We start from the raw sequence: 26,658 nt of genomic DNA, 5'->3' as shown, positions 1-26,658 counted from the left end.
TAAATGGGAATTTTCACAAATGCCACATTCCAAACAAGGGAGTCAGTGCCAGCTATGCACGGAAATATGAAGGTGAGAGCAGGAAAAAAGCTTTGCTATGAAAGACAGGAACTTGGGTCAGGTCAGGAGACCCAAAAGCAGGTTTGGAATCGGGCTCAGAGTGGCTCCCAGTCCACCACTGAGCCATTCCTCAGGATCACAGAGTCCCGGGATGGTTTGGGCAGGAAGGACCTTAAAGCCCAGCCCACCTCCCACCAGCCCAGGTTGCTCCCAGCCCCATCCAACCTGGCCTTGGACACTTGCAGCCATTCCCTGTGCTCCAGGGGAGTTTTCCACAGCACCATCCACAGGCTGATCCAAGGAGCCCCTGGAGCTGGGGAGGCTTTAGCTGGATTTGGGGAGGGCAGGTGGAGAGGAGCCCAAAACAGCAGCTGGGGCCTCGCTCGTGGTGATCATTCCTGCTGGAGCAGCACAGCCCTGCCTGATCCCCCTGGGAATGCTGCCAGAAACCCAAAGGGACCGAAATTCGGGGGAATTCATCAACAGAATCCGCTCTGGAGACAGGGAGGGAGCAGGGACAGGAGTGTGGGGCTGGAAAACAAGGGTAGCAGCACCTGGAGGGTCCCACAGGCCACCAGGAACAGGGGAAAAGAGCCAGCCTCGAGCTGCAATCCCACCCCACTGCCTCCCAGCTCTCCCAGGCCTTAGAGGGCTTTTCCAACTCAAATTATTCCATAAATGCCAGGCTGCTGCAGGAATCAGCCACCACCTCCACACTGCAGGAGAGCTCAACACCTCAGCCAGACACAAACCACCCAAAATCCAATCTACCTTCTGACTAAACAAAGCAGCTGAACTGAAACTCTGCAGTGACAACACACATTCCTTATTTGGATTGGTTTTCCTTGAAATCTGTCACTTTTGGAGCTCTGTTTCTTTCCTTCCTCTTTAAAAGCAACCCAGGCACTCCTGCACTGCCAGTGCTTAGATTTTGGATCAGTCCCATGGCAGAGCCCCCTCCTCTCTCTGCAGAGCCCCCAGCCCCTGCCCCATTGCCAGCAGCATTCCCTGGGAACAGGCAGTGTCCACAGGAAGGGGGGAATAAACAACCCAACAGCTTCCCAGCGGAACCCGATCCCATCCTCGGGAAGAGCCCGTTGTTTACAGCCTTGCAGGATCCCACTCCAGGGGCTGAGCTGTTCCTGCTCCAAGAGGGAAAACAAGCCTGACCTCAGCGTGCTGGAATAAACTCTGCCCCCTCCTTCCTCCCAGGCTTCTCCCAGTGCAAAGGTAAGGAACACGATATCCCCCAGCGTGACCCCAGCAGTGCTCACTGACACCCAGCCAAGGAGGGGAACTGCCTGGACACGCTCCCGCTGCCACCCACCCGCACTGCCCGCCTGGAGAGGGGCCCTCAGCGAGGCAGCTGGCCCTGGGCACCCTGAGCTGGCAGCTGAGCTCATCCCTGGCCGGGCAGGGACACTCCCCGGGCTCCCCGAGATCAGAGGCCGCAGTTTCCTCCAGGGGGATGTTGGACAGCACAGCTCGGAGTGTGAGGGTCCTGCCCAGCTCAGGGAGGCTCAGCTGAGGGTCCTGCCCAGCTCAGGGAGGCTCAGCTGAGGGTCCTGCACAGCTCAGGGAGGCTCAGCTGAGGGTCCTGCACAGCTCAGGGAGGCTCAGCTGAGGGTCCTGCCCAGCTCAGGGAGGCCCAGCACGAGGGTCCTGCCCAGCTCAGGGAGGCTCAGCCCCCTCGGCAGGAGCAGCAGCTCATCCTGGGAATGTGTCACTCCAACAGGTTTGGGAAGAGCCTTGCTGTGCCCAGGCCTTCCTTGTGCCCAGGCCTTCCTGGCGCTGCCCAGGCAGAGCTGTGGCTTCCAGGGATACCTTGGAGCGGGTGTGGGCAGCAGGGAGGGGAATTCCTTCCCCAGCTGACTGGAAGCAGCAACAGTTGGTCATGCAAAGCATCCCTGCAGCTGCCAGTGCTCCCCTGCAGTCTGGGCAAGGCTGGAAGGAAATGGGATCCTCCATCCCAGCCCACCAGAACCCCCTCGGTGCCAGCAACCCCAGAGGGGCACCAGGGCCCTTCCAGGAGGGACTTCCAGCTCCCTGGCAGCAGGAATTCCGTGCTGCTGGGGCTGCTGTGCTCCCCTCAGACACGGCAGGTCGTGGAGTAGGTGCCAATGCCATCAACTGCTCCGGCTGGGATCGATCAAAAGCTCCATGGAAAGATCAGGGAGTGCCCAGGAACACCAGATCCAGGCTCAGGCTGGAGCAGGTGGCTGCTGGTCCTGCTGCTGGGCCCCCACAGTGCCAAAGGCTGGTTCAATACGTGCAAAACCCACAAAAACCCCAAGGCCCTGCGTTCTGATGGGGAACAGAACTGCAGCACTCCCACCACGTCCCAGCAAGGCCCATGTGCCAGGCGGGAATGATGGCTCATGTTCCTGACAAACTCAAGGCTCGTGGCACCTGGAGGTGTCACAGAGCCAGAGGCTCCTTTCAGGTGCCCCCTGAGCCTCCTTTTCTCCAGGCTGAGCCCCCCCAGCTCCCTCAGCCCCTTCCCCAGCTCCTCTCCCTTCCCTGGCCACGCTCCAGCCCCTCAAATCCACCTCAAAATGAGAGAACCTTAATGGGACAAGCAAGGCTGGTTTAATTCTGCCACTCAGCACTCCAATAATAGCAACAGATCCGGGTCCAGAGCTGGACTCGTCACATCCCTAAAAATACCCGCCTATAAATAGCAAATTATCAAACAATTGCACCCGGGCAACCAACACGAAACATCCACGGCAAAGGGAGAGCTTTAAAGTTTAACTTTTCCCCACTAACTCCTCCAGGGGATGAGCAGATCCTGTTTCCCTGTGCCCTTTTCCAGCACACAGCCCAGGGTTTTTGCTGGGCAACAGCTGCCACGGCCAGCACGCATTTGCTTTTGGAAGCAGGTTGCTAATTGGGAAGTCTGTGCTGGCAACTGGCTCTGGAACGTTTTTTTTAAGGCCTAAAAAGGGAAGGCTTGGAGGAGAGGGAAGTAAAAAGGGCCTTCCCTGAGGCCTGAAAGTGCTTCACACCTCCAGGGATCTGTGCTTGGGGCTGGAGAGCTGCAGAAATCCTCTGACAGGACCCCTGTGACCACACCTGGCACTTTAAAGCCCCTCCAAAGGCAAATCCTGCCCAGCAGCTGCTCCTGGGATTCTCCAAGCAGAGCAAGGGGAGCACTGCTGGGAGACAGGGAACAGCCCAGCACCCCAATTTCACACCCAGGGCACCTGTCAGGGGTGGTTTCGTGTGGGGGAAGGTCCTGGACAAAAAAAAAACAAACCAAAAAAAAACCTGAATTTTAAGTGTGAAATGCCTTAAACAGCCATGGGGCTGAGGAAAAGGAGCAGCTCAGCCTGGTACAGCAGCACCAGCCCGGGATATTCCAAAGGATCATTCCAACCCACTCAACCCATCCCTGGCTTTTCCTCTAAGCAAAGGAGGGAAAAGTTTAAATCCAGCCCTGCAGGCAGCAGCATTCCATCAGCAGGAGCCCGTTCCTGAGGGGAAACGGGACCAAGTGACTCCTCAGGAAATATCTGGGGCTCCAGCCCTGCTGAGCAGCACCTCCCAAAAACCCTTCCAGAGCTCCAGGGATCCCGCCCCGTGCCCGGGACAAGGGGCCATGGAAACAACGGCCCTCGTGCAGTGGGAACGGAGCTATTTTTGAAGGGCTCACTTATGGGATGCCAATTTCCTGAAGCTGCTTGGAAAAACAGGTTTAAAGTGTACAAACTCCAATGGAACACGCTGTGCTCCAGCAGCAGCTCCTTCTCCCAGGGATGCACCAGGGATGAGTTTGAGTTTCCGATCTCCCCCCGTCCGAAAAATCACCTTTTCCTCCCTTTCAGAGGGCAAAACAGCAACCAAACAAGCCTGTGTGGCCTCAGCAAAAGATGGTTGTGAAGTTTTATTCTTTAAAAAACCCTCCAGTTTTAGCAAATGCCTCCAGCTGTTCCGAAGAGATCAAACCAGGGACAAGCCCATTCCCTGCTCTGGGGACACTGAGGTTTAACACAATTAGATCAGCAACACGAGATCTTTTATATCCCTGACAGCCTCCCAAAAATTGCAGGAATCTTAAAATCTACACCAACTTAACAACTGCCTGGAACAGGAAGAGGAGGTGAAAGAGGATCCACCTGAATTCCTTACACTGTAAATGCCAGAGTGGAGCACAGATGGGATGCTGAGGTTTGGAATTCCTGGAGTGCCATCACAAAAGGGAGCAGGAATTTGCTTTGCAATGTTCTGAGGAGCAGCTGAAGGCTGTGAAGCACAGCTATTCCACAGGCTGCTCCCACAATCCTGCTCCAGCAGAACAACATCAAAACGGGCTGTTCACTTCAAATCACTAAAAACACCACAGGAAAAAAAATATAATCCTGATAAATCATCCACGCTCCTAAAGGAATAAAGGGGGATCCTCCCCCTTCCCTTCCAGCTGGGAGAAGTTCACCTTGTTCTGCCACCACGGAAAACAGGGAAAGAAAAAACACAATGTCCCGAGGAAGGATTTGGAATCAAGGTTATAGTTCTGGTTTAAATGTGGCTGTTTCTCCTGGGATAAGTTTTCACCTCAAAGCAACTTCTGAGGTTATTTCAATGTGCTTTCATGTTACACAAGCGCCCTACATTTTCCAGGGAGCATCAGCACTTTTATACAGCCAATTAGTTAAAAAATTAAATGCCACAATGACCCCTGGGAAACAGGGAGCTCTTGATCTATCAATGATTACCAGGCCAGGGCAGCATCACTCCTGCAGGACACAAATCACCAATAAAGGGGCCTTCATGGAACTTCAGGAACTGGGCAAGAATTGGGAGCATTAAAAGCTGCTCCTAAACAACAGAGAGGTGAATGAGAGCCCTGACTGGCAGAATCACAGGATAATTGATGCTGGAAAAGCCCTCCAAGGCCACAGAGACCCCCCCGTGCCCGATGCCCACCTTGTCCCCCAGCCCTGAGTGCCACCTCCAGTCCTTCCTTGGGCACCTCCAGGGGTGGGGACTCCAAACCCCCCTGGGCAGCCCCTTCCAAGGCCTGACCACCCTTTCCATGAGGAAATCCCTCCTGGTGTCCAACCTGGACCTCCCCTGGCACCACTTGAGGCTGTTCCCTCTTGTCCTGTCGTTCCCTGGGAGCAGAGCCCGACCCCCCTCTGCCTCCCCAATCCTGCCAGGTCCCCCCTGAGCCCTTCTGAGCCCCCTGGGCTGGGGAGATGCTTCCACACTTCCACAGAACCCTGCCTCTGGGTGAGCAGGGATCTGCTGGGAGAGCTGGCACAAGCCTTTCCCTTTCAGAGCTCTCAGGCCAAACGCGACAACAGAACAACCTCGAGGAGTTCTCCTTCTGTCCGGGTTTTCTCCTGGGTTCCTCCTGGATTCCTCACGTTTTGGATTCCACTCTGGGTGCCTGTGACTCACAGCAGCTCCAGGGGGTCCCACCACATCCATCCCCTCGTGGAGGACACGCCAAGAGCACAAAGTGGGGCAGTGACGCACGAGGGACACGGAGGGGAGGGTTTTTTTTGGGAAAGTGAGGCAGGAGGAAGCGCTGCCGAATCCCTGCCCGGGCTGGGGGAAGGACCAACCCTCACACAGCCACGTCCAGCCCCGAGAGCAGCTGCTAATGAGTCTGTCACTAATTACTCAGCTCGGGATGAGGAGCTCCAGGCTGGGTGCTCTGCTGCTCCTCAGCAGGTCCGGCTGCCAGGGACACACTGCCCTCTCTTGGAGACTCCAAATCCAGCCCCAGGGAAGGACTGAGGACCAACACGCTGCTGGGATCTCCTAAAAAAGTGATTCCTGCCCCAGTCGGAGCCAACAGGGAACTCTGGCCATGCTGCCCTGCCTGGTCACTCCTGTGAGGAGGGAATGGGACACCTCTGGAAGAGCTGCTCCTGAGGTAGGTCAGCTGGACTGACAGCCTGGAAGGTACCTTTGTATCATCCTACCAAAACTTCCATGGTTTTGAGCCTGCAGCTGCAGATCAGCTGATGCACAGCACAGCAGGGCCTGCCTGGGAGGACACTGAGCCATCTGAGGAGTGGTGACACTGTGACATCCCGGGGGGGGGGGGGGGGGGATTGGAAGGGACCTTAAAGATCAGCCAGTTCCAAATCACATGATAACAGGAAAAATAATGTAATTCAGGAAAACCATTCCAGTGTACAGGCAGCAGCTCCACGTCCTGGGTGACCCACACCGGGGTGATTTCAGGCACCTGCCACCCCACCTTGGTCACCATCTCTCAGTGCAGGGACAGCTCACTGTCCCCTGGTGCCATGCACTGGCACTGCCCCATCCCTGGAAGTGTCCAAGGCCAGGCTGGACAGGGCTTGGAGTGACCTGGTCCATGGAAGGTGTCCCTGCCCATGGGAGAGGGGTGGGACTGCAGGGGCTTTAAGGTCCCTTCCAACCCAAATTCTGTGATTCCACGACCCCCCTGGCTGGGGAATGGGGGTCCAAAGGTGGGGAACACCAGCTGTGGGTGCTCTGTGTGTGCTGCTGACCACGTACCTGGGCGGGTGGGCACACTCCTCCAGCACAGGCACTTGCTGCCTTGGGCAAAGGACAGATCTCCTAAAAAAGGAAATGGAGAGAGTTCTCAGCACCTAAAGGGCTCCTGCAGGGATCTCCAAACCCCAGGTTTGATCCCAGCAGCTGAAGCACCTCACGCCTTTTCCCCATTTCCCCTTTTCCCTGAGGCTGCAAAGCCCCTTCTGACCCCAACACACACACAGGCTCTGGTTTGTCCCTGCTGCAAACCAGCCCAGGCCATTCCAGAGCTCCCCAAAGTCACCAGAGACACGAGGGATGTCAGTGAGGAGCAGCTGGAGCCAGGATGGCCGGGCAGCTCCTGGGCTGACACCTCTGTGCAGTTCCACATCCGAGTCTGAAGATGGCTCCATTGGAACAAGGGATGCCATCCCCTCCTGCCTCCCCAGGCACGGGGAAAAACAGCATCAGGCACACAAAGAAGGGAGAAATATTCCAGATGCCTCGTCAGCCATCAATCACACGGGATCTGTCACAGGCTGACAGCGGCACTGCTCCAAAGGCATGGGAGCAGCTCCATCCGTGCCTCAGATATTCCTGAGGCTGAGAGATGGAAGCTACAACAAAAGAAAGCAGAGAGAAATAGCCTGAGCAACTAATGGAAGTCAGAGACACAAAGAATGACAAAGATTTAACTAAAGAAAGGGAAGAGGAAGGCAGAGCTGCAGCACTTCATTTTCTGTTCCTCCCCACAACGAGCCAATTAAGAAGCCCACACACTAAATTAATTCCAGTTCCAGGGGAGTCAGAACCAGGCAGTCAGAACCACTATTTAGGTTAGGAAAATTGCTGCATTATATTCCTCTGTCAGGTGGCAGAGAACATCTGCAAGGGAAAATGCAGGATGGGGACCCAGCACACCAGGACCAGAAGGAAGCCAAGGAAATCTCAGGGAAGGGTTGGCTGCAGCCCCACCAACACAGGTGGATGTGCAAAGATCCCAGTGTTTTCCCCACATCCTGAGTGCAGCTGCAGCCCTAACACTGCCCTCAACAGGCTTTACACCTCAGCAGTTCCTCGTGTTGTTTTAAGCACAAGTTGGGGCCAGGACCCGGTCCCAGAGCTCCGATTCCCTGACAAACCTTCCTTCAGGAACCTTCCCAACGCTTCATCTCTCCCTTGGAAAACACCTCTGATAAAACCCAGCTCCACCGACGTCAGCAGAGGTTTGTCACTGACCCGAGGGTAAATATCCTGCTTGGATATCTGGGGTTGTGTTTCCACTGCCTCGTGTCCCAGGCTCCAGGGACGACTTTGGGATTCGATTCCCGGTGCCAGGCGAGTCCCCTCAGCTCTGCCAGCAGCCAGACAGCCCCTGCAAGGCTGGCAGACCCTCAGCTCTGCCAGCAGCCAGACAGCCCCTGCAAGGCTGGCAGACCCTGGGGAAAACCCTCACCACTGGAAGAGAAACACCCGACCCACGTCACAACCTGAACAGGTTAAACCACAAGGGAGGGGAGAAGAGAAATGTTGCTTTTTTTGCTTTTCTCAAGCTTGGGTTTCCCTCAGGGCTGACAAAGCCCACCAGGTAACCCCAGCTGGTGCTGCAGGAGGCCACAGGGCCCTGCCAGGGCCGCTCAGCCCCTTTGCATGGCAACAGCACCAAACCAGCTGCTGCCAGCTGGGCCAGGAGCCTCTTCCAGGGGGAGCTGCTCCCTGTGTAATCATTAACAGAAAACCCACCCCGGAGAGCAGTGCTGGGAGCCAGCAGAGCCCTTCCAGTCACCAGGAAGAGCGGGATGTTTGCTTGTTCCTGTTATGGCTCCGCCGTGGTTCCCCTGCCGAGGGGCCGGCGGGGCAGGAAGCAGGAGCTGGGAGCTGGGAACACTCATCCCTGGGCTCCCCCAGGCTCTGGGAGCTGGGAACACTCATCCCTGGGCTCCCCCAGGCTCTGGGAGCTGGGATCACTCATCCCTGGGCTCCCCCAGGCTCTGGGAGCTGCAGGCAGCAGGCTCAGCTGTGCTCACGCTGCTGCTGCCACAGAGGAGGGTGAGCAGAGCCTGGATTGGAAACGTGCCCCCTCCATCCCCTGCCCAGGGGGGCAAAAAACCCCCCCGGGGGCACCTGGAGGAGCCTCTGTGGTGCCAGAGCCACAGCCCTGGGAGCCCTGTCAGAGCTGGGGTGCCCAGAGAGGTGGATGGAGGCACCCCTGCCCTGGGAGGAGATCCCAGGTGTGCCCTGACACAGGGCAGGCTCAGGGACAGGGATGGCACCAGGAGGGTTTGGATGATCCTCTGGGGCACAGGGTGGGATTGCTGGGGTGTCTGTGCAGGGCCAGGGGTTGGACTGGATGGTCCTTGTGGGTCCCTTCCAGCTCAGGAGATTCCACGGTTCTATTCTACAATTCCACCTGCAGCTCCTGAGCACCCTCAGGGCCCTGACCTGGCTGTCACAAACACAGACACCACCAAGGCAACATGGAAAACACCCAGTCCTGTCACCCTTCCCGAGGAATCTGCAGCGATCAGACACCCACCAGACTCCCTCAGTTCCCTGAGGCATCAATCCCACCAGCCCTGCAACAGAGAGGGGTTTGTTCCCTTTCCTCTCAGCCCTCTCTCCGGGCTGGAATCCAGAGGCAACTGCTGAGAGCAAAACCCCTCAGCTGCCAGGCAGGCACGGGATTGCCAGACCCTCCATCCAGGAGGGGTTTGGATGATCCTCCTCATCCCCCTCCCTGGAGCTGGAGCGTGGGGAGAGCTGCTGCACCCTCAGCCTGACACGGGGAACCAAACCCAGCCCAGCCAGACTGCTCTGAGTTCATACAAACTGGGGGGGTTCTCTGACACCACACACACAGAGACCCCATGGATGAGCATGGAAAAAGTGCCACCTGTGTCATCCTCACTCAGCCTCTCCTTGGAGCACCTTCAGCACTCCCCCAGTCCACAAAACCCCCGTTGGACAACCCCGGTGTTCCAAAGGCAGGCTCTGAGCACACTGCAGTGTAAATAACCACTCCCAGAGCCCAGAGGCAGCAGCAGGTCAGCAGCCACGCCCGGGCTCCCTCCCCGGGGCTGAAGCATCCATGTGTCCCACCCCAGGCCCTGGACCCCCAGGAGACAGCTCTGCAGAGCCCAACTGGCCTGCAGGACTCACTGCCTGTCCCTGAGCACAAGGACACAACCCCAGGGGACACGGCCCAGCCACCCCTGCCCAGCTGAGCCCGGGCAGTGCTCTGCCCACCCAGCCTCCCACGCTGGGATAAACCAGGAACATGGCCAGGGATTCCCACCACAACACCAGGGGTGGGTTCTTTGGGGTTTAATGGAGCCTTTTCCTGCCTGTTCTGAACCCCCAGCCCTGGATTTGCACCCTCATGTGATGGAATGTTACAGCCCAGGGTCACACACACACACCTTCCATAAAAACCACGCTGAGAATCACAGGATGGGTTGGGTTGGAAGGAGCCCATCCAGTCCCACCCCTGCCACGGGCAGGGACACCTTCCACTAGCCCAGGATGCTCCAAGCCCCGTCCAACCTGGCCTGGGACACCTCCAGGGATGGGGCAGCCACAGCTTCCCTGGGGAACCCAGGCCAGGGCACCCACAGACCTGCCAAGAGGGGAGCAGCAGCCACTGCAGGTGGAAACCTGAAAAACCTTCGAACTGCACAAAAAGCTGCCCCTGACGAGGTCCCATCAGCGCCACGGAAGCCACCCAAGGGTATTTATAGCCCTGGATTAGAGCGGGATCTGCTGGGAATGCTGTTGTGCAGGGAACTGAGCAAATCCCCATGCCTGGAGAGGTGTGAGGGTGACAGAGGGGACGGATTTACGGGCTCTCCCTCCCCAGTCCATCCTTTCCCAGAGCATTCACACAGCTCACAGAGCCTCCAGGGGCACTGGGCCACGTCTGCCAGCGAGCTCTGCTCCCGAATTCCTCAGCACTCCCACTTCCTTCGGGCTGATGGAAAGGCACCCAGGCACCAGGGACAGGGATTAAACCACGGAGAGGCCTCACCTGCTCCTTTGCTTTCTACTCCAGCTCCACAGGAACCCTTTGAATCAGGGTGCTGATAAGGATAATGGCATTATCCTGGAAGGAACGTCTGTGGAGCAAGAGCACTGTTAACCTTCATCATCCTCTATCTCATTTCAACAAAAATAACCACTGCTGGTAAAAATGGCTTTTTTACTAATCCCACTGAAGGTTATGCAGCCACACAGCCCCCGGGGTGAAGGGCTTAGTAACAAATGAAAGGGTTATTTTACCCAAAAAAACGGTAAAATAACCAACTCTGAGAATCCCACGATTCCTGAACAGCCAGCACGTGGAAGAGGGAATACTCCTGGTGGGATGGGACCTGTGAGAGCGTTCGGCAGAAGCAGCAGATGTGGACAAAAGCCTTTCAAACACTGTTCTGGGATGAAGTGGAACGGGGCCAAGCCCATCCTCCCTCCCACCCAGCCATTATATTTCACTTTAATCACCAGCCCAGAACCCGATCCAGGGGCACCAGCACTCGGATCAGCTCGATACAATCCGTCCCCACAGGAACCCAAACCCATAATTACAGCAGCCTGCACATGGAAAACACGAAGGAGGGAGGTTTATTTATGCAGGGGACGAGAGTTCCGAGGATGAGGCGACTGAGCCGGGGGAGAGCGGATAAAAACGCACAAAGTTAACGGATCTGGGGGGTTCTGAAAAGAAACCCAGCTGCACCAAAGGCTTCTTAAACCACAGGAAAAGCGCCTGGGCCCGGGAGAACTTTGTACCTGGAATGCCTGGGGAGCACTGGGCAGGATCCAGGGCTGGAATCCAGGGAAGCAGTGACCCCTGGCTTGGGTGTGAACCCATTTCCTCCCTCCCTCGGGTCACTCACAAAAACTTCCTGTCCCTCCACCGACCTTCCTGACCCTGGGGACGTTCCCATCTCCCCCCAGGCTGATGGAATTGGGAACCAGACCCTCCCTCTGAGCACTGGAACTGAGGGGTTTCCCTCAGACAGGGCTGGATTTCCCTCCCAAACCCCAAACCCCCTCTCCCAGCCGTTATTCCCCGCAGGGAGCGCGGGGTGGGGACTCTCCCAAGCTCCAGCTGAGCCACAGAAACTTTGGATTTGAGTGGGGTTTTTTTTTTTTTCCCCCCTCTGTGCAGCACGAGGGGAGATGCAACAATACATCTCCTCTGGTAGTTGACAACCCTCTTCTATTTCGGGAATGCTCATCTGCAGGTGGAATTGGATTTATGTTCCCATGACTGACAACACAACTCGCTCCATCCCGGCCTATGGCAGCTCCTGCTATTTTCAGCACTCTGCCTCTCCAGTATTATTCCAGAGGTGAGAACTATTTCCAGATAACACCAGAGCAGCGTTTTTCACACTTCAAAAAAAAAAAAAAAAAAAAAAATTAAAAAAAAAAAAGCATAGATCTTTAAGTTTTGCCAGAGGGTGAAGAACCCCGTGCAGCAGAGCCGAGGTCTGCTGGCATCCAGGAGCTTTCCTTTCACCCATGGAGTGAAAGGAAATTAAAAATGGAATTAAAGTCCCCGTTGGAACAAGTAGAATAGTCCTAACCTGGGCTGCCACAAAGATATCCCTCAGCAGCAAGCAGGGAAGCACCAACTCCCTCTATCCAGTCCTCCAGAAGTCCCAGCTACAGCCAGTCCATGCAGGAATTGTCCACAGAAACAGCCCCAAACCCACAGGAACACAGAGCTGTGCTGGAACACCGAGCTGGGATCACAGGTATTCCTGAAAACCGCCCCAGCTGGAGCGTGGAATTCTGATTTTCACACAGAGGCACCACAGAGGCTCCCCACAAACAGGCACCCCCAGAGCAGGCAGTTCTCAGAGCCTTTCCCAGGAAGAGTTAACGGCTCCTTTGGAGCCTCTGGAAAGGGTCAGCCCAGATCCCCTGGAAGAAAAGCCCAGGGTGGGATAAGGAATGCTAACCAGCTAATTAGCAACCAGGGAAAGAGGAGTTCTGTGATCAGGGAGATCCTTCACTCCTTTGTGCCCAGCACTGACCACACAGCCAGAGCTGCTCCGGGGCCCAGAGCCTCTGACTGCTCCCCACAGCTCCTGCCACCACCCCCCAAAGCTGTTCCCAGGCCAGCAACTGCTCCAGCCCCGTGTCTTCCCAGTGCCTGGAAGGAACAATGCCTGGACAAATGAAATTCCAGTCCAGTCGTCCCCAGCTGCAGCTCACAGGGAGTTCTGGAGCGAGGCCTTCCTTGGCCTCCTCCAGCTCAGTCCTCGTGCCCACAGGGCTGCAGGGAAACAATCCCTTCTCCAAGGCCCCGGGCTGCTCTCCCAGAGTAGGTGTTGCCCCGTGACTAATGGCTGGCCACCAACCAGCTCCATTGCTATTCCGGTGCCGCCGCTGCCAACGGCTCCCGCTGGATCCGGGCTGACAAATGTGAGATCCTGGGTTTCACCTCGGTGTCCAGCCCTGAAAACACCACAGATGGTTCTGCCCCTGTCCCTGCAGAGTGGAGCTGCCATAGGTCAGTCCCAGAGCTCAGTGAGGGCCCGGAGCCCCGGGGAGCACTGACAGAGGAACCTCTGGCACTGCAGCTCCGTGGGGAAAGCAGGACAAATGGGGGGGTTGTCACCTTTCCAAGAGAGGCTTTTGCAGTGAGACCCTTTGGAGCACTTGACCAGGCACAGGGTGGTCTGTGGACTCACCAAACCGGAATTCACAGAGTTCTTTTCCAGAGGAAAGACCTCCCAGGTCGAGTCCAACCTGTGACTGATCCCCACCTTGTCACCCAGCCCAGGGCACTGAGTGCCATGTCCAGCTGTTTCTGCTGATGGACAGACACTCGTGGTCTGGAAGATCATGGAATGGTTTGGGTTGGAAGGACCTTAAAGCCCATCCAGTGCCACCCCCTGCCGTGGGCAGGGACACCTCCCACCAGCCCAGGCTGCTCCAAGCCCCGTCCAACCTGGCCTTGAGCACTTCCAGGGAACACCTGGCACTTGCAGGCAAAGCAGCACAGGGATGTAAATGGGCAGGAAAAACACGGAGAGGGGTCAGTTCACGATGAAGAATTTGGTTCCCTGAATATTCCCCCATTTCTGAGCGACGATTCCGGTGCCTCAGCACCAAACGAGTTCCCTTCCCACGGAGCAGCTTCACACCCACTCCCCAAACCCCCCTTCCACATCCTGCCAGGGGACCACACCAACCACTGCCACTCCATGTGCCCCAGTCAGTGTCTCAGGGGGATGGAAGCCAACGGATCAGGACCAACACAACCCACAGGAGGGGAATGTCGACGATTAACTGGGACCAGCTGCCCCCAAACCCACCTGACACCGGCAGAATTCCCTGGGATGCGCTCCTGGCTCGCAGGGAAAACGGCTCCCAACACTTTGCCCAAGACACAAGGAGTGTGAAGCTCCCTGGAAGCGCTGCCAGACCCTGTGGATCACTGGGAACACATTACCTGGAGCTCCCTGCTCAGACACACACGTGGCCAGAACCGCTGAGATCCCACTTCCCGACAGCTCCAGTGCTGGAAGCACAATGGTCACAGCTCTCAGCCTCAGCTAAAGGTCCAAAAGGAAAGGAAGAGCCCCTCAGGCCCTTTTTTTCCCTTTCCAACAGAAAAGCTGCACTGTTAACACTTAATTCCCAACCTTGGTGTTTGGGAATTGCACACAATTCCCAGCCAGGGTCGGGAGGAGGAGCCGGGACACGTCACAGTTTATGGAGCATAAACACTGAGCCCTTGCCAGCACAAAAAAAAAAAGAGAAAAAAAAGAGAAGTGACCCTCAGAGTGGAGGAAACGAAAATACCCACGAGGAGCCTCCCAGGAGCAGCTTCAGCAGCACGTCCAGAGAAATCCTGGTGCAGATCCCGAGCCCGGGACGAGCTGCCAAGGGTTAAACCCCACGAGGGGATCTCGTGCATTTTTCTAACAGCAGATGAGGCAGAAATGGACAAAATGCCTTCAGGGCTAAAAAAAAAAACCAAAAAAACCCCAAAAAACACAACAAAAAATCCAACCCAAACTATTCTATAGATTTAAAAATAGATCCCTTTTTTTTTTTTCCCCTCCGAAGGGGACAAGTTGGGAATGAAACAAAAAGCTTTCTGGAGAACGCTGGGGGAATGTCAATCCCTGGAGCTGAGGGGAGGTGGCAGCTCCCTGAGGGGGACTGGGAGGTGTCAGGGGAGGGGGGGGAAGGTCCTTCCAGCACCCCCAGACCCACAGCCCCCACCCCTGGCACCAGGCCAGGGCCCCTTTTCCTGCTCCCACGTTCCCATTAGGAGCGAGATATTTTTAAAATCACTCTTATGTGGTTGGTTTATAGTTTTTTTTCCCCCCCTCTTTTTTTCTGTGGAATGAAAACAGGACAAAGCAGGAGCAATTGAGGTTTCTCAGCTTTCACAGTTTCTCACAAACCCACTAAAAACCCACCTTTAAGCACAAATTCAGAAATATTTTCAGCGGGACAGACCCAACACAGGCTGAAGTACAACAAAACTACTTTAAAACTTCACCTTGCCTGTTAGAAGGGGGGGAAAAAAACACGCAATAAATTATGAAAAAGCACAACCCTTAACTAAATTTCCTGTTTTGTGCCTCGGCATTAACACCGTGCCCGAATTTCCTCCCTTTTTTTTTTTTTGGTCCTTAACGTCACAGCCAATCCCTGCCCACCCATCCCACAAAAACTGAACCCAGGACTCAGGGAGAGAACTCCGAGTTGGAGCCATCAGCTGAATTCACAGCTCCCTCCCAGGAGAAATCCGGCCCCTCCACCCCTTCAAAGGGAGATTAAAAGGAGGAGATTAAACATCCCCTCAGCACCCAACAGCAAGAATTAACTGAATCAAACAGATTCGGCACCGGGACCGCTTTTAGTTGGTTTGTTTGGGTTTTTTTTAACTAATTGGTGGCTTTTCAGGTGCTCTTGGGGAGCAGCAGGAAGGAGGAGAGCAGCAGGATTGCACAACACAAAGGACATTTTAAATAAACGTTTTGGGTTCGCTGAGGGGGGGGGATTTATGGCCCAGGAACTCGAGCTGAGCCCTGAGCTGAGTTTCACTTTCACAAACCCCAAATGCCAACGTGTTGTGTGGCACAATGGCCCGTTTGTCCCGGGATTTCCACGGAGGGCCCCTTGGCAGGACCCAGCAGCAGATGATAACGGGGCACCGAGAGCAAGGGCTGGCTCTTCCACTCCTCTGAATCCCGGGGATTTATCTTAAAACACAAACTTAGGTGGGTAAATCTGAGACAAATGTTTGTTGGGTTTTTTTTTTAAGGCACAGCTCTCTCCAGCTTTGTCCCTGTGTGCTCCTCACCGGGGACTGGAGTTGTATTTCCTTTCAGTTCTGTTCCCTTCCCAATTTCACTCCTCCTGACACCGTGCTGGGAAACCCAGAGGGGAGGAAGATAAAACCCTTGGCACCGGGTGGGAAGAACTGACAGACACCCACTGGCCAGAGACACCAGGGATGCTACAACTGGGAAAGACTGCTGGTCCTGAACCACTTCAGGAATTTCAGGGATACCTGAGCAGGCTTCCCCACCTCCAAGTTCACCTACTAGACCCCTGCACCAAGGCCAGGCTGGACAGGGCTTGGAGCAACCTGGAAGGAGTCCCTGCCCATGGCAGGGGATGGAACCGGATGAGCTTCAAGGCCCTTCCTACCCAAACCACTCCAAGATGATCTCAATTCCTTTGGTTTCTCGGAAATGTGGGGGAAACCACATTGGATCTACCACAGCAGGTCCCTCACTTCACCTCCTGTCAGAGGTGCTGTATTTTATAGCCCCTTTCTCCCCCCTCACTCTCCCCTTCCCGGCTCAAGAACCCCCAAACGATTACGAACTTCCACCCTGCTTTCCACGGGTTTTGGGTCACCCACCCCTGCTTCCCGTGGCACAGCAGGACTGCCAGGACTGCCAGCCCTCTCACCAGAGCCTTTGGAATCTCTTCCAGAGCCGTGTTGGGGGCTACAAACCCAAGACAACCAGACCACCCCACCTCCCCACCCCGAGCTCATCCTTCAGGCTGGAGAGGCACGGAAGCGACTTTGGAAGTGTCTGCTCCCACCACCTCCTCCCCAAGGCATCCAAGACAACTTCCCCAGCGGACAAGAGGCTGCCTGGGAGCCCTACCCAACCCAGAGCGTTCCCAGGGTGATTATTCCAGTGCTGGAGCTCCTCCAGCCCCGATCCTGGCGGGGCAGGCAGAGCCACGACCCCCCGGCACCGAGAGCAGCTCCGGCAATAAAGTCAGCGTTTTCCAAAGGGCACGAGTGTTCAGTTCCTCTGGAGCCAAGTCCAGGGATAAGCAGCAGGTCCCGGAGCCAGGCACTCCCCTCGTTAGGCTAACGAGCTGCAGGGCATGACAACCTCGAGGCAGGGCCCTTATCTCCCCTGGCAGATAAGGAAATGGGGCAGGAAGGCTCGGGCTGGGCCGGCCCCCGGGGGGAAGTGAGATGAGCAGGGGACAAACCTCCCAAAGCTCTGTGTCCCCGAGCCACAGGATCCTCTCCTGGCCGTGGAATGGTCCCTCTGGGCTGTCACACTCCTGGTGTGCTGCCATTCCCACTCCTTCAAAGCGGGATAGACCTCCCCAAGACCCATTAACGAAGCGACTCCAGTTAAACACCAAATCCAGGGATGAGACGGGCACAGGAGGAAAACTGGTACAGACACCAGGACTGTGTGAACCATCACAACCCCCAAGCACACAAAAGAGCCATTTCCCTTCGTGTCACAGCCACAGATGGCAGGAGAAACCCTCTGGGGACAACAAACCCCACTCGACCACACTGATCCCACCTTCTGGCTGGGACAGAACGGGATAACTGGCACTGGGCAGCCACAGGACTTTGGTTTGTGGCCACGGAGCTGACCCGGGAGCCAAACCATCAGGGACCAGCTCATCTGCCTGATGTCCCACACGGCAGGGACACACAGACCTGTGGAACCCCCTGGGGACGAGGGTTTGAGAAGCCACCCCGGTCTCCGAAAGGCAGCACGAGAAGAAAACCAAGAAATGACCTAAAACAACTCCAGTTTGCTTAGTCTCAGACTACAGATCAAGCTGCTGACTCCTGTGCTCCAGCACACACCAGCTCTTCTCCTGGCAGGGATCACCACCGTTGGACGTGCCTGGGTTGGTGTCACAAGAAGCCCACGGGTACCAACCACCCCAAAGGGGGGCATTTCCCAAAGAAAAACCCTCCAAAGCCACGGTTAGTTCTTACAAGCAGGAGGTGTCTCAGAGCAGACCCAGCTCTAGCACAGCTCATTCTGAGGCCACACCTGATGGCCCAGGGTGGAGGTGAATCCCCTTCACCTGCTCCAGGCACCGGGACACCTTCCAGTCCCTGCTTCCCTGCACTTCCCTGACTCCCGAAGGACAGCCAGCTTTCCATCCCACGGCTCTGTTTGGAAGTGAGGAGAAGGAGACAGGTTTCTCCCTCTTTGTCTGCGGCACCCACCTCCTCTACACCTCACTAACACAAAACCCAGCTGCTGCAGCCACCCCTCCTTTATGTAACCCACACAATTCCCTGATGCCTCCCGAATCCTGCCTGGATCGGGCGGGATCCCATCGCTGCCCTTCGCCAGCCACCGGCTCCAACAGCTCCTGTCCCTCCTCTCCACACCAACCAACCCGCCCTCAACTCACACACAGAAAATAAACAAGTAAATTACGTGATGTTGGACCTTCTGATGAGCTCCCAACCGCCCTTTTTTTGACCCCAAACCAGGGTCTAGACCACTCACCATGAAGTCACCCAACTTCCCGAGCAGCTGGTGCTGAACCACCTCCCCCATGGATTCCAACACCCAAAGACCCCCCATCACACTCCTACCCCACCCCTGGCTCCAGCCACCCCCCCCGCTGCCCCCCACCCACCTCCAACCCTATCCCCCTGACCCTCTCACCCAAAAACCCGGGGAACCCCCCCACAACCCACCCCAGCCCCTCTTTGTGCCCCCCCCAAACATCCCCATGTCACCTCCTCTCATTGAACCCCGTGCTGGAAACCCCCCCCCCAGTGCTGAGACCCCTCCTGGGACCCTCTCAGCTGCCCACCCCAAACCTGCCCCCTCTGCCGGGCCCCAGCGCCCCCAAGACCCTCCTGGCTCCCCCCAGGACCCCCAAACCCCCAGCCCAGCCCCTGCCCGGGGGTTCCCCCTTCCCCAGCCCTTGTCCCCAAATCCCCCAACACCCCCAAAGCCCCCGCCAGCCCAGCTCCCCCCTCGCGCCCCACGGCACCCCCAGTCCCCTCCACCTGCCCAGACCCCCCCCAGACCCCAAGCACCCCCCGAGCCCCCCCGGCCCCTTTACTCCGGGCCCCCCACCCTCCACCTCCTTCCCAGACCCCCCGGCCGCTCACCCCCATCCCCATCGCCCCCCGAGCCGAGCCGAGCCTCCCACCCCGCCCAGACCCCCTCACACCCCCAAACCCCCCTCGCAACCCCCAACCCCCCCCGAGCCCCCTCGGGCTCCCCAGCCCAGCCCAGCCCAGCCCCGCCGCCCCCCCCGCCCCGGGCCGCGAGGGGCCCCCGGGCAGGGCCGCGCCGGGCCGGGGGCTGCGCCAAGGCGCGGCCTGAGCCCGGCGGCCGGCCCCCCTCGGGCTCCCCGGGCCGTCCCGCCCCGTCCCCGGCGGCTCCTCACCGGCAGCGGCGGGACCGGGACCGGGAGCGGGCGCGGAGCGGAGCCGCCGCCTCAGACCCCGCGCGGCGCAACGCACCCTGCTGGCCCCGGGCGGCGCCGGCCCCGCCCCCCCGCGCCTGACGGACAGCGCCGCCCGCCAATGGGAGCCTGCGCCGCGCGGCGCGCGGGGGGCGGGGCCGGGGGGGCGGGGCCCGGAGCGGCCGCCAAGTTCGGTTGCGGCGGCGGCGCGGAGGGCGGGGCGGAAAGGGGGCGGAGCCGGGCGGGGAGCGGCGGGGGGGGAGCGGCCAATCAAGGAGCGGGGCGGGGGAAGGGGCGTGTCCGTGTAAAATAGTTCATTAATATTAATGCGAGGGGAGGGGGCACGTGGCCTCCGGGGTGCGAAGGCTCCGGGACGAGCCCCCCCCCGGGACCTCCGGGATCCCCCGGGCTGTGGCCCCTCCTGGGTCCCCGTGTCCCCCCCAGACACTGCTGGGGTCCCTGGGGCTGTGCCCCCCCCGGGACCTCCCAGGCCGCCCCTGGATCTCCCAGTCTGTGCCCCCTCTCAGGTCCTCCCTCGGGCCCCCCTGGTTCTCCCCGGCATCCACCAGGTCCCGCTGAGATCCCACAGTTCTGTGCCCCCCCCCACCCCGGGTCCCCCCAGTCCCCTCAGGTCCCCCCCAGGACCTCCTGGCCTGTGTTCTCCCCCCCCAGAACCCTCCAGGTCCCCCTGGGATCCCCTGGTCTGTGTCCCCCCCCCTTTCTGAGGCCCTCGGTGCAGCCTGGCCAGGCTCCTGTGAGCCCCCCGTGCTGCACCCCCCAGTGCCCCCAGCACTCTGCCCAGGCCAGCCCTGCGTGTCGGGGGGCTGCAGCAGCCCCGGCCCCCCCCCTCCCCTGGGGAGCCGCTCTCCGTGTGGATGGGGGGGAAAATCCACGGGGATGAATCAGCAGCGGGCGGGAGTCACGCGGGGGGAGCGGGAAATCACACCCTGAATCGAGGCTTTGATTCCCCCCTCGGCTGCCACTGGCACCGGGTGGTGCCTGGTCCCGGCGGGGTGAGGGGGGCCCGGGGTGCCCCCGGGAGTCCCCGAGGGTGGACACAGCCCCGGCCTCAGGCCACCGCTCCCCGGCAGCTTCCCAGCACATCCCAGTCCGCAGCGGGGGTCCACACCAGTCCACACCAGTCCACACCAGTCCACACCAGTCCACACCAGTGGCAGCTGCGACCCCAGTAGGAGCTGAGGTGCAGAACCGCCCGGTCCGGGTTGTCCCCAGCACGGGGGGGACGTGGCCCCCGCTGCCACTGGCGGCGGCTGCGCTGAAATTGGGCTGAAAACCCAATAATCCTGTTAGTGGGGAGAAGGTTGGTTTTTCCCTTAATCCAGTTTGCTCCCATATGTCCCGGCCCTCGGCATCCTAATCCTCTTTAGCTGCAGATGGGCAGCACTGGGCACAGGGGAACCCCCGAGGGGGGCCAGGGCCGGGATCTCCCCTCAGGGGGGACACGAGGGACAATGTCCCACACAGGCACCGCGGCCGGTGCGAGGGACGGGGCTGGGAGCTGGTTTGGGGGCCCAAAAACTGGATTTTATGACTGGGCGTTTTATGACAGCTCCTCATCGCGGGGGGGAGCGGCGGGAACGGGCGGCACGACGGCTCATCCCACGGCTCATCCCGCCGCTCATCCCGCTAATTAACGCTCAGGAGCAGCTTGTTTAAAGCCTGGACCCGAGGGAGGTTCCAGACGCCCTGTGAGGATCCACCAGCCCGAGCCTGCGCTGATTTTGGGGGGCTCAGGCTGGGGCACAGGGGAACTGCAGGGACCATCCTCAGAGCTGTGACGTCCCCAGGGAGCTGTTGGTGGCCATCCCCACATACCTGTGACCATCCCACAGAGGTGAGACAGTCCCCACAGAGCTGTGATGATCCCCATGGAGCCATGACCGTCCCCACAGAGCTGTGACTGTCCCCAGGGACCAGCCTGTGGCTGTCAACACGGAGTCACAGCCATCCCCACAGAGCTGAGTCTGTCCCCATGGATCCATGCCATCCCCATGGATCCATGCCATCCCCACGGATCCATGCCATCCCCACGGATCTGTGCCACCCCTACAGATCCGTGACCTCCCCATGGAGCTGTGATTGTCCCGAGGTCCTGACTGTGCCCATCCCCATGGAGCCACAGCCATCTCCATGGAACCCTGACCATCCCCACAAATCCGTACCATCCCCAGAGATCCATGGCCATCTCCATGGATCCCTGACCATCCCCAGAGATCCCTGACCATCCCCATGGATCCCTGACCATCCCCAGAGATCCCTGACCATCCCCACAGATCCCTGCCATCCCCATGGATCCATGACCATCCCCACGGATCCCTGACCATCCCCAGAGATCCCTGACCATCCCTATGGATCCCTGACCATCCCCATGGATCCCCGCCATTCCCACAGATCCCTGCCATCCCCACGGGTCCCTGACCATCCCCACGGGTCCCTGACCATCCCCATGGATCCCTGACCATCCCCACGGATCCCTGTCCATCCCCATGGATCCCTGCCCATCCCCATGGATCCCTGACCATCCCCATGGATCCCTGCCCATCCCCATGGATCCCTGCCCATCCCCATGGATCCCTGACCATCCCCATGGATCCCTGACCATCCCTGCCATCACCGTGCCCTTGGCGCGGCCCTCGCGGCCCCGCTCCCCCCCCCCCCGACCCCCCCACTCCCCCCCCCCCCCCCCCCCCCCCCCCCCCCCCCGCTCGTGCCCACGCGGCTCCCGCGCCCGGGGAGCAGATGGTTTCCATGGCAACAGGCGTGATGACGCACGCGCCGCGCGCCCGCCCCCTCCCCACGGGCAGCGAGGGGCGGGGGGGCACCGCGGGAGGGGAGGGGAGGGAGGGGAGGGAGGGGAGGGGGGGGCGCGGACACGCGTGTGCCCGGGGCACGTGTGTGCGTGTGCGCGGGCACGTGCGCGGAGCCCCGCGCGCGCACGCGAGCGCACACGTGAACACACGTGAACACACGTGAACACGCGCGCGCCCCCCCCGGCCCTCCTCGCCTCCCCTTTTTGGGCCCCCCCCCGCGGCCGGGGGCGGCTCCGGGGGGACGCGGGAGCGTTTCTCATCTCTTTATTGAAGGAAGACTATTTCTAGAGTAAAGGCTACATCGTCACCTCGTCCCCTGGGCACGCGGGTCCTCCTGTAAAAAGCCGGGGGGGATGCGGGGAGCTGGGATGGGGGGGGGGATCAGCCCGCCCGGGGACACCCCCTCGGGGACAGCGGGAGCGGGGCCGGAGCGAGGGGACGAACCTCGGGGCGAGGGGACGAACCTCGCGGGGACGAGGGGCTGGTGACAGCGCGGGGACCCCGCTCCGGCCGGGGGGGGGGACAAGCAGGGCCGCGACAGAGCTGGGGGGAGCCGGGGGGGTCCCGGGGTGTGGGGCCGGGCCACCCCGCAGGGAGGATTCTGAGGGGTGGGGGGACACCGGCGGGTCCCCGGGGCACATCCTGCGTGGGAGGGGGGCAGCGGGGGGCGCGGGGGGGGCCCGGCTGGCGGTGGGGCCGGGGGTCTCCCGCCGGAGCTCACCAGGATTGTGCTGGGTCAGGACCTCCCGTTGGACCCGATGCTTTGTGCTTGGGCTGGTGGCTCCGGCTGCGGCACCGGGACGGGGCCGGGGGGCTCGGGGGGGTCCACGGCGGCAGGACAGGGCTGAGAGGACTGGGGGGGGGCCCACGGCACCAGGATGGGATTGGGGGCTCGGGGGGCTGCGGCACCAGGACAGGACGGGGGGCTTGGGGGGGGTCATGGCACCGGGACAGGGCTGGAGGCCCAGGGGGCTGCGGTGCCAGGGTGGGCTGGGGGCTCGGGGGGGTCCTGGCGCCGCGCGGGGGCTGCCCCCGCCCCGGGTCTCTGCCCGCAGGAGCAGAGCACTATGGCGTGGGGACGGAGGCGTGGGGAGGGCCTGGGACACGTGTGACCGTCCCCGAGGGTGACACCGACACCACCACGAGGTCCTTCCCTCCCACGAGGACCGACGGGGCCGGGGCCGGGGCCGCCGGTTGTGCTGTGAGTGTGGGGGGTGCGGGTGGTCCGGGGGTCCTGCCGTGCCCAGCGGGGGTGGCCGCGTGTCCCTCGGCTCGGGGGGACGCCCCGTCTTCACCCCCAGCCCCGGGGCGAGCGCAGGCGTCCCCGCACAGTCACAGTGATGGCACACGGAGGACGAGGGGACGGTCCCGCTGCGATGCCACTGCCACGTCCGGCCGTGGGGGGGGAGAAGGGGGGTCCGGAGGGGGGGGCACGGGCCAGTCCGGGGCTCTCTACATGATGCTGCACTTCCCCTTGATTTTGTCTGTCCTCTTCTGCTTGCTGGAGCGCTTCCCGTCGATGGTGAGGCTCACGTTCCTCCTCTTCTCCAGGTTCAGCAGCTCCTGGAAGAGCTCCTTGACGTTGTAGTTCATCTTGGCCGAGGTCTCCATGAAGGCGCATTTCCACTCCTTGGCCATGGCCTCCCCCTCCCTGCTCTCCACCTCCCGCTGCGTCTCGTCGCACTTGTTGCCCACCAGCATGATGGGGATGCTCTCCACGCTGCCCTTGATCTGCACGATCTGCTGGTAGATGGGCTTCAGCTCCTCCAGCGACTGCTTGCTGGTGACGGAGAAGACGAGGATGAAGGCATGGCCCTTGGAGATGGAGAGGCGCTGCATGGCCGGGAACTGGTGGCTGCCGGTGGTGTCCGTGATCTGCAGGGTGCACACGCTCTTGTCGCAGCTGATCACCTGGCGGTAGGTGTCCTCGATGGTGGGGATGTAGGTGTCTCGGAAGGTCCCCTTCACGAAGCGCAGCACCAGCGAGCTCTTGCCGACGCCGCCGGCGCCGAAAACCACCACCCGGTAGTCGTTGCTCTGCTCCGGCATCTTGCCCCGGAGGCGCTGCCGCCGCTGCGGGGGCACAGGGGGGCGTCACGCTGGGGCTTCGGGATGGACCCCCCCAAACGCGGCCGAGAGCCCCCCGTGAGGTGCGGCTCCGGGCGGGGGTCGGGCCCCGCCGTGCCCTTGGGACGCCCTTGCTGCCCGGCCCGGGGGGCGGCCACCGTGGCTATTTTTACCCGGTGCCCGCTGTGGCCATATGGCCGAGCGTGGCCACCGGCACCGCGGCTGCGGCCGAGGCTGCCGGGGCGGCGATCTGGGGGGGCCACGCCGGGCAGGGACCCCCAGAGCCCCCCCCGGGCAGCAGGGGCTGGGGTGGCCGCCGGCACGTGGTGGCACCTGGAGCGCCCACCTGGGCTCTCGGGCCCTGCCCCGGGTATGGAGGTGCCATTTCACACACAGGCCGTGCTGCCAAATGTCCTGTCAGCCCCTGTCACCCTGCGCTGTGCCCTGTCACCCCCTGCCACCCTGTCCTGCCCTGTGCCACCTGTGTCATCCCTCTGCTCCGCTCCCAGCCCGGGGATGTGTCAGGGAGCAGAGGGACGTGGGCACTGGGCACAGCGTGGCACAGGGTTGGGCTGGGGAGGGTGGGCTGTGGGCTGGTGATCTGCAAGCTCAGAGACCCCCGTGGCCACCCTTACGCTGCCAAACCTCAGTGCCCACTCTCAGGGGCAGGGTCCCCAGGCCTGGGCAGGGTCCCCAGTGCCCCCCTGAGTGGCACAGCCCCAGGGTGGGAAATGAGGGGGCACAAAGAGCCGCCAATGCCAAGCTCTGGGCTGGCCCTGCCTCGGTGTCCCCAGGGCAGCACAGGAGTGGCAGCACCAGCTCTGCCCCATGAGGGTCCCTGGTGCTGCATTCCCACCCCACGGCACGGGGGGATCCGGATCCCACAGAGCAGCCCCAATACTCCGGCACATCCCCAAACACCAGTGCTGGTGACGTTGGGAGCTGGAGAAGGAGCCCATCCCCGTGGCCTTGGGCACCCAAGGAGCTCATCCCACAACAGGCTCCTTGGATCCCACCACGCTGGAAGCGTCACCGGCACACGGGGCTGGGGATGGAGTGGGACCGGGGCTGAGCTGGGGCGTGGGAGAGCCCAACATCAGCCAGGGCTGGACAAGGTCCTGCCCTTCCCACCCGAGTGTCCCACCTGTCCCTTCCCACCTGTCCCTTCCCACCTGCCCCAGGCACAGCTGGAAGCCCCCCTGGCCTCGCAGCCATGGTGGGGGGCACTGGGGTGAGGGGCTGGGATGGACGGACCTTCCAGGAACTGGGGGGGGCCCTTTGGGGTCTGTGCCCCAGCCCCAACCAGTCCTTGGTGCCTCAGGGTCCAGAGCAAAGCCCCCCCTCAGCTCCTGGGCACAGGACCACCTGCCAGCACGGGCCTGATCCTGCCGGGGGGCTCTGCTCCCCCCAGCACCCCCAGAACCCTCCCACTTGGGCCCCCAGCGCTGGGGGTGACAAAGAGCTGGTGGAGGGGGCTGGGGGTCGTGGTGGAGGGCAGGGGTGAAGGGGCAGGGCCGGGGGCAGGATGGAGAGAGAGAGGCAGGGAAGGGGCAGGGCAGGATGGAGGGATGAACGGGCAGGAGAAGGAGCTGGATTGGAGGGGCAGAAGAAGAGCAGGATAGATGAGCATCCCGCTCAGGATGGAGATGGAGAGACAGGGGAAGAGCAAGGATGGAGGTGGAGAGGCAGGAGAAGGGGCTGGGCTCAGGGGCAGGATGGAGATGGAGGAGCAGGGAGAAGGGCAGGATGGAGATGGAGAGGCAGGAGAAGGTGCAGGATGGACGAGCATCCCGCTCGGGATGGAGGTGGAGGGGCAGGAGCAGGGGCTGGAGGGGTGGCGGGGCAGGGTCGCGGGTCCCACCGCCCCGCTCCCCGCCCGCGCCGGGGGCAGCCCCGGTCCCCCCGCCGGCCGCGCTCCCCCGGCCCCCGCCGCGCCGGTCGCATTGCGGTGCCGCCGCCTCACCGTGTCCTGCCCGGGATCCGCCCTTGGCTGCGGGCGGCGCGGCGGCCTCAGCGCATGGCCCGGCCCGGGGCGGCCCCGGCGCGGCGGCTCCGCTCCGCCCGGCTCGGCTCGGCTCGGCTCGCTGCGGCGGCGCGGGGGCCGGTGCGGCGGGGCCGGCTCGGCTCGGCGGGGCTCGGCTTAGCTCGGCTCGGCTCGGCTCGGTGCGGTGCGGCCGCCGCAGAGCCGATCCCGCCCCGCCGCCGGCCCCGCCCGCCGCGCCCGCCCCGCCCGGGGCCCCGGACCCCCGGGCCCGGCCCCGAACGGCTCCGAACGGCTCCGGGACACGGCGGCGGGACGGGGACAAGGGGATGGGGATGGGGACAGAGGGACGGGGATGCACGGACAGGGACACACGGACGGGGATGAGGACAGACCGACAGGGATGGGGACAGACCGACAGGGACAAACACACGGGGGATACATGGGATGGAAACGCACAGGCATGGACACACGGACAGGGATGGGGACAGACAGACAGGAACACACGGGATGGGGACACGGAGGGAGACACACAGACAGGGACACACGGAC

General features: G+C 60.8%; 2 protein-coding genes across 3 annotated transcripts in view; both read right to left on the bottom strand.

The window, feature by feature from the left end:
• The window catches only part of GNG7 (G protein subunit gamma 7), a 56,005-nt gene extending 36,693 nt beyond the window's left edge, over window positions 1–19,312 (bottom strand). The window contains exons 1-2 of one of the 2 annotated variants that reach the window (XM_051811013.1): window positions 19,210–19,312; window positions 6,559–6,621 (exon numbers count right to left, since the gene is read on the bottom strand). The gene's annotated coding sequence lies outside the window, so the exon portion shown is untranslated. The remainder of the gene's footprint in view (window positions 1–6,558; window positions 6,622–19,209) is intronic. The other variant, XM_051811012.1, reaches the window with a different exon arrangement.
• Window positions 19,313–23,337: 4,025 nt separating this feature from the next.
• On the bottom strand, window positions 23,338–26,216 carry DIRAS1 (DIRAS family GTPase 1). The gene is made up of 2 exons (XM_051811005.1): window positions 26,089–26,216; window positions 23,338–24,131 (listed from the first exon to the last, which is right to left on the bottom strand). The coding sequence occupies exon 2, from the start codon at window positions 24,105–24,107 to the stop codon at window positions 23,511–23,513; it is 597 nt and encodes a 198-aa protein (XP_051666965.1). The 5' UTR covers window positions 24,108–24,131; window positions 26,089–26,216; the 3' UTR covers window positions 23,338–23,510.
• Window positions 26,217–26,658: the final 442 nt, after the last annotated feature.

The sequence above is a fragment of the Manacus candei genome, unplaced genomic scaffold, assembly GCF_025592945.1.
Source record: "Manacus candei isolate 608988 ecotype Guabito, Panama unplaced genomic scaffold, ASM2559294v1 h1tg000080l, whole genome shotgun sequence".
In the NCBI taxonomy this organism is placed as follows: Eukaryota; Metazoa; Chordata; class Aves; order Passeriformes; family Pipridae; genus Manacus; species Manacus candei.
Note: the sequence above shows the minus strand (reverse complement) of the source record. Positions and strands in the feature narration are given on the sequence as shown.

What these genes read in the sequence shown, in the direction of transcription:
- DIRAS1 (XM_051811005.1), bottom strand. Translation starts at nt 24,107, where the DNA reads ATGCCGGAGCAGAGCAACGACTACCGGGTGGTGGTTTTCGGCGCCGGC.